This window comes from Dendroctonus ponderosae, unplaced genomic scaffold, assembly GCF_020466585.1.
Source record: "Dendroctonus ponderosae isolate FM_Combo_2020 unplaced genomic scaffold, Dpon_F_20191213v2 Dpon_F_20191213_7, whole genome shotgun sequence".
NCBI classification, from domain to species: domain Eukaryota; kingdom Metazoa; phylum Arthropoda; class Insecta; order Coleoptera; family Curculionidae; genus Dendroctonus; species Dendroctonus ponderosae.
Window position 1 is genome coordinate 1,297,473 of NW_026018916.1, and position 9,146 is coordinate 1,306,618.

At 42.8% G+C, this 9,146-nt stretch overlaps 5 protein-coding genes across 6 annotated transcripts in view; 3 read left to right on the plus strand and 2 right to left on the minus strand.

Annotated features, from left to right (window-relative positions):
• The first annotated feature begins 164 nt into the window (after window positions 1–164).
• Window positions 165–1,377, plus strand: LOC109543975. Its single transcript, XM_019913936.2, has 3 exons — window positions 165–804; window positions 861–1,093; window positions 1,147–1,377. The coding sequence occupies exons 1-3, from the start codon at window positions 710–712 to the stop codon at window positions 1,293–1,295; spliced, it is 477 nt and encodes a 158-aa protein (XP_019769495.2). The 5' UTR covers window positions 165–709; the 3' UTR covers window positions 1,296–1,377.
• Window positions 1,378–1,451: 74 nt separating this feature from the next.
• Window positions 1,452–3,116, plus strand: LOC109543974. The gene is made up of 6 exons (XM_019913935.2): window positions 1,452–1,692; window positions 1,742–1,975; window positions 2,024–2,173; window positions 2,229–2,403; window positions 2,453–2,740; window positions 2,796–3,116. Exons 1-6 carry the CDS (start codon window positions 1,598–1,600, stop codon window positions 3,114–3,116), a joined length of 1,263 nt encoding a protein of 420 aa, XP_019769494.1. The 5' UTR covers window positions 1,452–1,597.
• LOC109543973 (NEDD8-activating enzyme E1 catalytic subunit) lies at window positions 2,193–4,942 on the minus strand. The gene is made up of 6 exons (XM_019913933.2): window positions 4,523–4,942; window positions 4,239–4,467; window positions 4,003–4,179; window positions 3,751–3,944; window positions 3,492–3,698; window positions 2,193–3,433 (listed from the first exon to the last, which is right to left on the minus strand). Exons 1-6 carry the CDS (start codon window positions 4,820–4,822, stop codon window positions 3,206–3,208), a joined length of 1,335 nt encoding a protein of 444 aa, XP_019769492.1. The 5' UTR covers window positions 4,823–4,942; the 3' UTR covers window positions 2,193–3,205.
• Window positions 4,943–5,146: 204 nt separating this feature from the next.
• On the plus strand, window positions 5,147–6,137 carry LOC109543960 (histone deacetylase complex subunit SAP18). The gene is made up of 3 exons (XM_019913912.2): window positions 5,147–5,334; window positions 5,525–5,757; window positions 5,812–6,137. Exons 1-3 carry the CDS (start codon window positions 5,275–5,277, stop codon window positions 5,993–5,995), a joined length of 477 nt encoding a protein of 158 aa, XP_019769471.1. The 5' UTR covers window positions 5,147–5,274; the 3' UTR covers window positions 5,996–6,137.
• LOC109543958 (phosphatase and actin regulator 4-B) overlaps window positions 5,968–9,146 on the minus strand; it is a 7,537-nt gene continuing 4,358 nt past the window's right edge. Inside the window, exons 2-7 of one of the 2 annotated variants that reach the window (XM_019913909.2) lie at window positions 8,461–8,613; window positions 8,282–8,408; window positions 8,188–8,214; window positions 7,891–8,066; window positions 7,566–7,834; window positions 5,968–7,512 (exon numbers count right to left, since the gene is read on the minus strand). In XM_019913909.2, coding sequence (XP_019769468.2) covers window positions 7,371–7,512; window positions 7,566–7,834; window positions 7,891–8,066; window positions 8,188–8,214; window positions 8,282–8,408; window positions 8,461–8,613 — 894 coding nt within the window. In that variant the 3' untranslated portion in view covers window positions 5,968–7,370. The remainder of the gene's footprint in view (window positions 7,513–7,565; window positions 7,835–7,890; window positions 8,067–8,187; window positions 8,215–8,281; window positions 8,409–8,460; window positions 8,614–9,146) is intronic. The other variant, XM_019913910.2, reaches the window with a different exon arrangement.

Consider the following 9,146-nt stretch of genomic DNA (forward strand, 5'->3'; position numbering starts at 1 on the left):
TGAGAAACTTCGAATAAAGGCCATTTAGTTATCTCTGGAATGATGTAAAAACGAGCGTTCTTGCTCATTTTGCTTCCGAGAAACATGCAAAACGATGCACCAAACGACGATCATTTTTCTAATTTTATAAGATTCATACAGAAGACTGTATTTTTCTACATAACCGCCCCTGACTTTAAAGCTGGATCCGCCCCTGCTTGAAAGTTCATTGATTCGTTAGTAAAAACTATAATAATAATAACGTAAACTGGATTAATAGAACAGATGAGGGATTTTTAATCGTGAACCGAAAAGTGATTTTTAGGACAAATTCGCCTGCAGTTTTGAGGAATCTAACGCGCGACTTTCATGAATTTAATACAAAAATGAGCCGTGAACTTATCAAGTTCTGTGAAAGCTACCAACAGGAAAAATGTTCTCAACCTGCGCTAAAAAGTCTTGTTTTTAAAAGTTTTTAAATAAATTCTTGCTCACAAAACAAAAACTCAAAAATCTGCGAATCAAAGATTCTTTTTGCAACCAACAAATAATTAATTTTCGAATAAAACCAAACTATTTATCTTTTCGAGCTCAAATTGGGAAACTATCCTTATACATAAGCAAAAGTATTTCCCCGCGAACCTTGAACCTATCAGGCAAAAAACTTCCGGCGAAAGCCTTGCTGGCCTCTATTTTCAGTTTATTTTAGGTATGTTATCCTGCTAAGAGCATGACGAGTAGCTCTCTTTTAATATTTGCGCTGGTGGTTGTTTGTGCAGCTGCGTTTCCTCACGAAGGCTTCTCTCCCTTAGAAAGGCCCAAAAGGTGAACTGAGCGGTTTTTTTAAAGGCGAATTTTCCATTTTTTTCCAATTGGCGCAGGCAAAACAGGCAAACAAGCGTCAATGTGGAGTCCCCAGGAATCGCAACTATCCAACACTCCGGAACGGTCTTCGACAACAACCAACATCGTCTGGATGGTTCAGGATACGTATCAAAAGACTTTTCCAGGGGAGGCGGATTGCGTCCGGATGCGGTTGGCGGCAGCTTGGACTACTTGCATAAACCATCCTCGTCTTCCGTTGGAGTTCAGGCTGATCACCTTCGCCATGGAGGTAAATTTCCTTATTTTGCCCATGGATGGTTGAAATGCTCCCTTCTTTGGCAGGCACYGATTTAAAAGCTTCGGGCACTTGGAATTTTATTGATACACCAAATGCGGAAGTGGGACTCACTGGCTCGTATGGCAGGCATTTTGGGTCTGGCTCCCGTAAGCCAGATTGGGGAGTGTTTCTGGGAGGAACCTGGCGCTTTTGAGACCCGAAAAAGTGCGGGAATTGTTTCAAAACTCCGTCGTTGAAGGAAAATCAGCAATAAACCCTTATTATTATTATTATTATTATTAAAGTGTATGATTCCCTAAACAGCCCCTATATGTATTAGCGGAAGTAGAAAAAGCCAGCCGAACAATGCAAAAGGAAGTAATTGCGAAAAGTAGCAATTAATCTAATAGTCTCAGAAAAACTTCAGGGATACATTACAGGAAATTGCGCTAAGTAGCAAATAAAGCTGACGAGTTAGGTGGACGTTAGAAGGCATTTTCTCCGCAATTTTGTAAGATGGAAAATCGCGCCTACGGCCGAAAATACCCCGTGGTGGTTTTTGTGGCGAAACTATTCAACGTGTTTCCCATACAGTACGGAAATATCTACAGGTAAAAAGTGGGAAGTTTTAGCGCAAATAATAAATGGAGTGATTTTTAGCAAGTACCTAATTTGGGCGGCGGCAGTCTGCCAAATAATTCTCCTGACCACGACTTGTTTGACGAATCTAGCATGGAAAAGACAAGTGCTGAAGCACCAAAACATCGAAAGAGCTACCGACGATCTGGCTCAACTTTTGATCTTAATTTGTAACGTCCTGAATAATATAACCATTACGTTTTGCAAGCACGACGAAATTCTAGCGTTTCTTCAAAGCATTTCCTCGCAGGACAGGTGAGTGTCCATTCAATCCGCAATAGTTGCTTCTAGCACTCGTTTCAGATGCATTCAGTTCAGCAGCCAGAACAAGTGGTTCCCGTGGATCAGCAATGGAATGCTCATCTTTTGCTGCTCGATCTTCCTATTCGAAATCTCGTACGGCATGCAGATGATTACCGTGCACAAATTATTCATCACTGGAATGCTTGAACGGTAAAAGAAAACGAATAACTCGGAAACACTGCTAATGTTAATCTCTTTTATGTAGGTTCATACAATTATGTCAACTCAATGCAGTGTTGCTGATAATCTCGATGGTAATCAACGAGATCACCCATCGCCTGGAGAACTTGAACCAGATGCTGCTTGGGATGAACGACTATTTCACTAGAACATCCCAAAACCAAGTGTTCTCAATTAACGACGACGGCAGACCATCAGAGGTAAAACCCGGAAAATATCCCAAGAACTCTTCAAGCACTTGCGTTGCAGATCTTCGCCGAAGGCACAGATAATCCCAGCTTTTGCGCGTGCGAAAAACTGGTCACTTTGCGGAAATGCCACATCTTCTTGTGCAACAAAGTAGACGAATGCAATCAAATATTCGGAGTTATCATGTTCTTCCTGATTTGGGTGATCACGATCACCTGGCTGGATGCCAGTGTGATGCTCATCTCTATCCAAGTAATCGGCAATTTCCAAATCGATGGTATGCTGGACATTAAAAGCAACATGGGATTCTTAATATTCATGGGATTGTTTGGGATCGCTGGATCAATGGTGAGCATCGGGAACCACTAGGAAGTCTTAAACATTTTTTGGTGGTCAATTTCAGGTCCAAGCAGTTATCTTGGCCTGTACAGCAGAAAAACTGTCGGTTGAAACAAAGAAAACTTCCATAATCTGCTGCACTTTGCAAGCTGATTTTTCCTCAGGCAGGAAATTCAATAACCAAACCTGCTACATCCGAGAATTGGGAGTACTGAATCGGCAAAGTTTCCAGAGACAGCCCTGTATAAATGCCGCAGGATTCTTCTCAGTCAATCATAAAATCCTGAGCAGAATTATGGCGAATGTCTGTTCGTATCTGCTCATTGTGAGCCAGTTTTTGATCCAAAAATACCGCGATAATAAAACACGCACCAAACATGAATAAAACTAAAATAAAAACGTAATAAACTGGGATTATAAATAGTAATGGTTTACTTCCCGCCGATTCCAATGAACCAAAAGGGCTCTTAATGTCTATTTCATTTCAGTATCACTTTGTTTAAAAGCCAGTTTCACAATTATGGCGTTCGGAGTGGTAGTATCGGCAACCATAAGTTCCTGCCCATCTTTCAGCCCCAACTCCAACAGAGATTTCGTTAAATTGCCTTTGGTCATTTTTTCAATGGCCCCAATTGTTGACATATACAGAGTCTTGTTTGTGCCATTTACAGTGGTAGTAAGGCCCGGACTTTTCATTTGGAACTACAAAACAGCAGAAAAATGATTGCAGCAAAAACAAAACAAGTCGATTTTAAAATACCTTCGGACTTTCACGCAACAATTCAACTAGATCCTTCAGTTTCATCTTGGAAGGATCTTCTACAGTTACCAACTGAGGTATATTAGAGCAAACCGTGCAATCCACCTTACGTTCGGCCTCATAAATGTAGGTGTAAATCCCATCTATGTCATTGAAGATCATAAAGTTATTTAATGGCACGAGAGAGGTTGATGCAATTTTAAACACCTAGAAATTGCCCTTGAAAAGATACCGCTGTTTTCCACATATATTCACCCACTTCGGTTGCACAAACAGCTGCAATAACTGCATTGGTTGAGGCGACTGCTGGTATTATATTCTTTACAACTCCCTGAACTAGTCTATAAGTGACTCCTTTAATATTAAATTGGGTGGCTCTTTCGACGGCCTTTTCATGGACCCATGTTAAGTGCTGGGCATCGTCTCCGTCCAGATCCACTCCAAATGGATTATCTACACAAATTTCACTGTTACAACCAGTTCCTTTGCAGCTAATTAGGCAATATTCTACCTTTAGGCCACTGTGCCACTTTAACATATTCTATACAATGCTCAGGTAGTCTGGGAGTGTTTGCAATTGTACACAGTGGATAAGTTACTTGCGGTGGATACAGATCTAAGGTACATTCGATGCAAGCAGTTACACCGGGTACAATAACGCGAGCATTGCCCTTAAAGCCTTCTGTTCCTAAAATTCAACTTCATTGACAAAAAATCTCCAAAAAGCTCTTGAACGAGCTGAAATACCTCCGTCCACTAAAGGAATAACGCTGCTTTGATCTAAAACCCCGTCTTCATCATAGCAGAGTAATGAAACGACCATTCCATTAATCCATCTCCTGGCTGGGACTGAGTCCAAGCCACAAACTATAACATGGAACTGTTGATAAAATCCTTCACTCCTGTCCTGGATGGGGCAATAGTGCGGCACTACTTGACATCCCTGGACTCTTGCATTCACATATTTGGCCGCTACCTGCAAAAACCATAATATTTAGATGATAAATTAACAGCTGAGTTGGTTAAATTACTTCTGCTTTGGGTAAACCAATGTCCTTATGCCTGAACAAAAACTGCCTATTTAAATTGGATAAATCTATTACATCCATATCGATTATATGCAAATGCCTGAAACCCATCATTGCCAGGTCCTTCAGCAGTTCGCAGCCCAGTCCTCCAGCCCCAATAATTAGGACTTTGCATGAAGTAAGGAGGAATTCTAGAATTTCTGGAGAAGGCACGTATTCTGGGCGACTAAAGGGACCAGGTCGTTCCAGTATATTCCGCAAGTGAATCCATCTCTTCTGGGTGCCTTCCTGAAATTCCTCCATCGCTCTTCGATAAATTGGCTAGTTTTTGAGAGAAAGGCTCTTTAAAAAATTCGGAATTCAAACTACATAACCTACAAAGTTGTAGAAACTTTGGCATTTGACGGCGGTCAAAGACTCTCTGCGGCGCTCAGGAAGCAAAGATGGTTGTCAGATTGTGGGTAAAATCACATGGTTTTTTTCATTATTGTTGGCCACTAGTTGGTTTTTTTAACGTAAACATTTTTAATTAAATAGTGTTGCTTTTGCGGACATTTATGTTAGCTTACAAGTTGGCTATAGCAATCATATTTGTATGCGTTAAGGCAAATTTGGCAATGCTACACCTACACCAAGTCAAATTCAACACCATAACCTCAGCTTGTTGTTTACTTGATTTACTTGATTCTGATTGATTGCATTGCTTCTAAGTTGACTGTTTATTCTAGTTTCGAGCCTTCAGTGCGATATATAGAATGGCTGCTATAGACGTAGTAATTGAGGAGAAAAAAGAGGATTCAGTAGACCGGCAAAAGGTGAGTTAAACCTTGTTGAAGGCATGTGTTTTTTGGAATTGTCTCCAGCCCCTAAAGCCCGGTTCCTGGAAGAAAGCCCTGAAAGGGCTTTAGTGTTTGTTTCCTTGTCTTCATCACACAGGTTCAGCACTTCAGCAAACAGGTTCTTCCAAAAATTCCAATTCACCCCAACTATGTCCTCGCTGTTTAGGTTTGTCCATTCCTGTTGCGAGTGTTTGTCTCCTCATCCGGCCAACACCACAAAATATCTGAATACCACAAGGGAAACACGCCTAGTAATGAGTTGCAAATTTACACGTGGAAAGACGCCACTTTACACGAATTGACACAACTTGTAAAAGAAGTGAATCCGGAAGCTCGACGCAAAGGAACCAAGTTCAGTTTCTCCTTGGTCTATCCAGACTCCAGAAGCCCGATGTATAGGCAAGCGATTATTCAATGAGCGTTGGGTTGATGCTAATGAGTGGTTTATTGCAGAATGCGGGAGATTGGCAGCACTTTCACAGGGGCCAAAGGGGCGGATGATCTTAAAACTTTGGGCAATTACCGAATCACATTGGGCGATTACATGGATATTGCCATTACGCCTCCAGACAACTGGAATTCGGGACGAGGAAAAAACTACGCCAATAATTTTGGAAACAGGCCCAGGCCTTACTAGACACTTTTTTATTTGCTGCTCTTCACATTCAGTTTAGGTATACATTTTATAACACTAAACACTGAGAACATTCATGTTCTGTATGCACAAAAATTTGTCTTACGTACTACCCGGGTCAGTATTAAAGCAGCTTACTTTTCAACTTGTTGATAATCTCAGTCCTTCGGGATCCCTCGCTCTTTTTCTCCTGCCCTCTGCTGGAGTCCTCATCACTTTCATTGCTCTGTTCCTCAGTTTCCCTGCTGTTCCTCGCTTCTTCGCTTTGCTCTTCAGATTGCTCTAGAGAGTTCGCGCCAGAGCCCTCCGGGCTGGGCTGGGATAGAGATGGTTTGCCAGAGTTTCCTCCATTTGAGCCTGGTTTGGTTGGCTGAGGGCTTCCTGGTTTTACCGGGTGTTTAGATGGGGAGTTTCCACCAGGAATGGATGGAGCAGCAGTTTCACTTTGGGACGTGGTTGTTTCTGTTGTGGAATCCGCCCCAAGTGTGGTGGATTCTCTGGAAGATGCAGCGATGGTTGGCTCGCTTCCAATATCAGTTGTTGACTCCTCCAGGTCTGCATCGGTTGAAGATGTGGCAGGGGCACCGTGGTTTAGAGTGAACAACAGCGCTAGAATCACTAGGAAAGTTGTGGATTTCATTTTGGAAGCTTCTGGTTAGATGTTGCGTGTGAATGGCTGCAAGGCGGGTCCCAGTCGGTTATATATGAAACTTTGGATGGCGATAGTTGTAAAGCAATAAATGTTTACAATGCGATGATGCATCGGCCCCCTGGTTAATTGGGGACAAATCTTGTTTGATGTGGAATCTTGGATGTTTGCTTAGAGATTTCAGCTCGAAAATATTGTTGTTTAAGCTTGGCAAACTGGTGACTTGAGGGACAATTCCAGCTGTGATATTTATTGCAAATACATTTGGAAAAATTCAATTATAGCCACATAGGTGCCCCATTGCTCATTATATGGGAATTAATCTTTGTTTGCGCAGCAAATTTTAGATGAAATCTTTCCGCTGAGTAAATGTTGTTCAGGTTCTTCTCTGAAGAGCGCGAGATCAAGTCATAAAACGTGGGTGATTCATGGAATAATGAGATGAGGACTAGGAATTTATTGCCTTCCCGCTGGCGTGATTTTGGGTTTTTTATTTATAGCTAAGCGCTTTTCCATGAATTGTGTCTTTAGACGAGAAAATGTTCTTTACTTTTGCAGCACGTGGAGCTAATCAACATTTCACAACGCCTTAGATCCTTTTTGGACAACTTTATTAATAGAGATGCTATGAGATAGAACTTACAATCAAAAATGGTTTCATGTGAACGGAAAAAGTAATGGCAAACCAGGATTATGTACAAAAGCAAATTGATAAAGTCACATAAATAATTAATTTACGTATTGAGGTTGAGCCGGCCTGTAGGGTAAAGGTCGGTTCTTCGACTGGGGAATATTGGGCTTCTGAGGCAGCAGATCTTCCTCGTCCAGCTCCGGCTCGTCGCACTTATTGCCGGTTTCGTAGGAGAACTCCCTGAAAGCATCCAAGCAAAACTCTGGAACCGATGCAACTGCAAGGAAACTCACCTCTTAACACCATCAGGGTCCACATAGCCGTATTTGCCCCTGATGATGCAATCAGCCCCCAAAGTCTCCTCCTTGAAAGTGCCATCATCATTTTCGAATCCCCATGTGATGCTTCCGTCTTCGTTATCATTGCGGTATTTGCTCAGAATTTGGCTCACTGGCTTCCGCTTTCTTTCCCTCAAATCCTCTTCGTCGTCGTAAGCCGGCTGGCGGGCGGCGATTTTGGGCGCAGCCCTGAACGTTTGAGGAGCTGGAGCAGGTCTGCTGATCTGAGTTTCGTCACTGTTAGATGGCTATTTCTTCCTGAACTGGCGATTATTCCTACCTGTTGTCTGACTGGGGCCTGCTGTCTGATTGGCTGAGGCTCGTCCCTAAATTCCTGCCGAAGCACTGGCCTTGGAGGAGGGGCTGAAGGCCGCGATATCAAGGGCTTGTCCCTGATCTGCTCGCGAGCGATTGGAACCGGCCTTTCTGGCCTGAATGGCAAAGGAGTGGCTCGGTCTGTATGTATAGAGACATGATTTAGTGAGAATGAACGTGTCCGATTTAATCGAAATAAGTGCTGGTGCAAACTTAGCACATCGCCAAGACAAAGTGCATTAATTGCGGTTTTTTAGCTTACCACTCTGTCCGCCCCTGTTGCGGTACGCTAAGAAAAGAAACACTATAAGCGGAAGCACTTAACCAGAGCAAACCGTAGTTGAAGAGCCAAATACCTTCATCGTCGTCTCGAGCCCCCGACTGAAGCGACAGCCCCAATTTGTTCACTTCGTCATCGAAAGCCGATGTGGGGCTGGGTTGGGGATAGTTGGGCTCCTCTATTTCTTCCACCACTGGCCTCACCTGGAAAAACACCGGGTTTTCAGTCAGGGTTGGGGGTGGTTTGCTTTCGTACTTCTCTAGCTGCTGAAGGGATGGCATTGGGCCGACGCAGCCTGACGCTGGGGGGCGCACTTTGCGTTCTAAATGGGGCTGGGCGGCCTACAGGGATGGCTCCAGGAATCTGCAGTCTTGGCGGTACTTGAGATGTGGTATAACTTAAACATATCTAAAACAGAGTTTTTTGGTCACTTTAATTGGCCATGTAAGGTGCGGTTTTGCTGAACGCTTTCCAATTTATTGAACGATTGAATGCGCGTTTTGTCGGGTTTGGTTTCTTGTGTGTGGTTTCGGGTAATTTTTTATATTATTTTTAATGGTTTTCTGATTTTGCTAAAACCGAAAAAATACGGGCCCTAAAACGGTCAAACGATTGGAGTCTGATGCTCTTGTTGCATTTTGATTGTTAACGAGAATTATGCAAGTTCTCTGGCCAGGTGGGATTTTTGAGAAAGTTCAAGCCCGAACCTACACGGCATTGTGTAACGCGTGTTACGAAAGTTGCGGGTTTTCATCCTGGGCCTGCTCTGCGCCTTCAAAACGGGTTTATTTAAGCAGTTTTATAATCAACTAATTAATTATATGTTAACTAATAAAAGGGCGTTTCTTCTGAATTCGTCAACCGGGCGTCTGATGACGCAAGCCGTAAATGCAGAACTTTGAGGAAAACCGGAGCGCAATTTTGTATTTTTTCACTCTTAT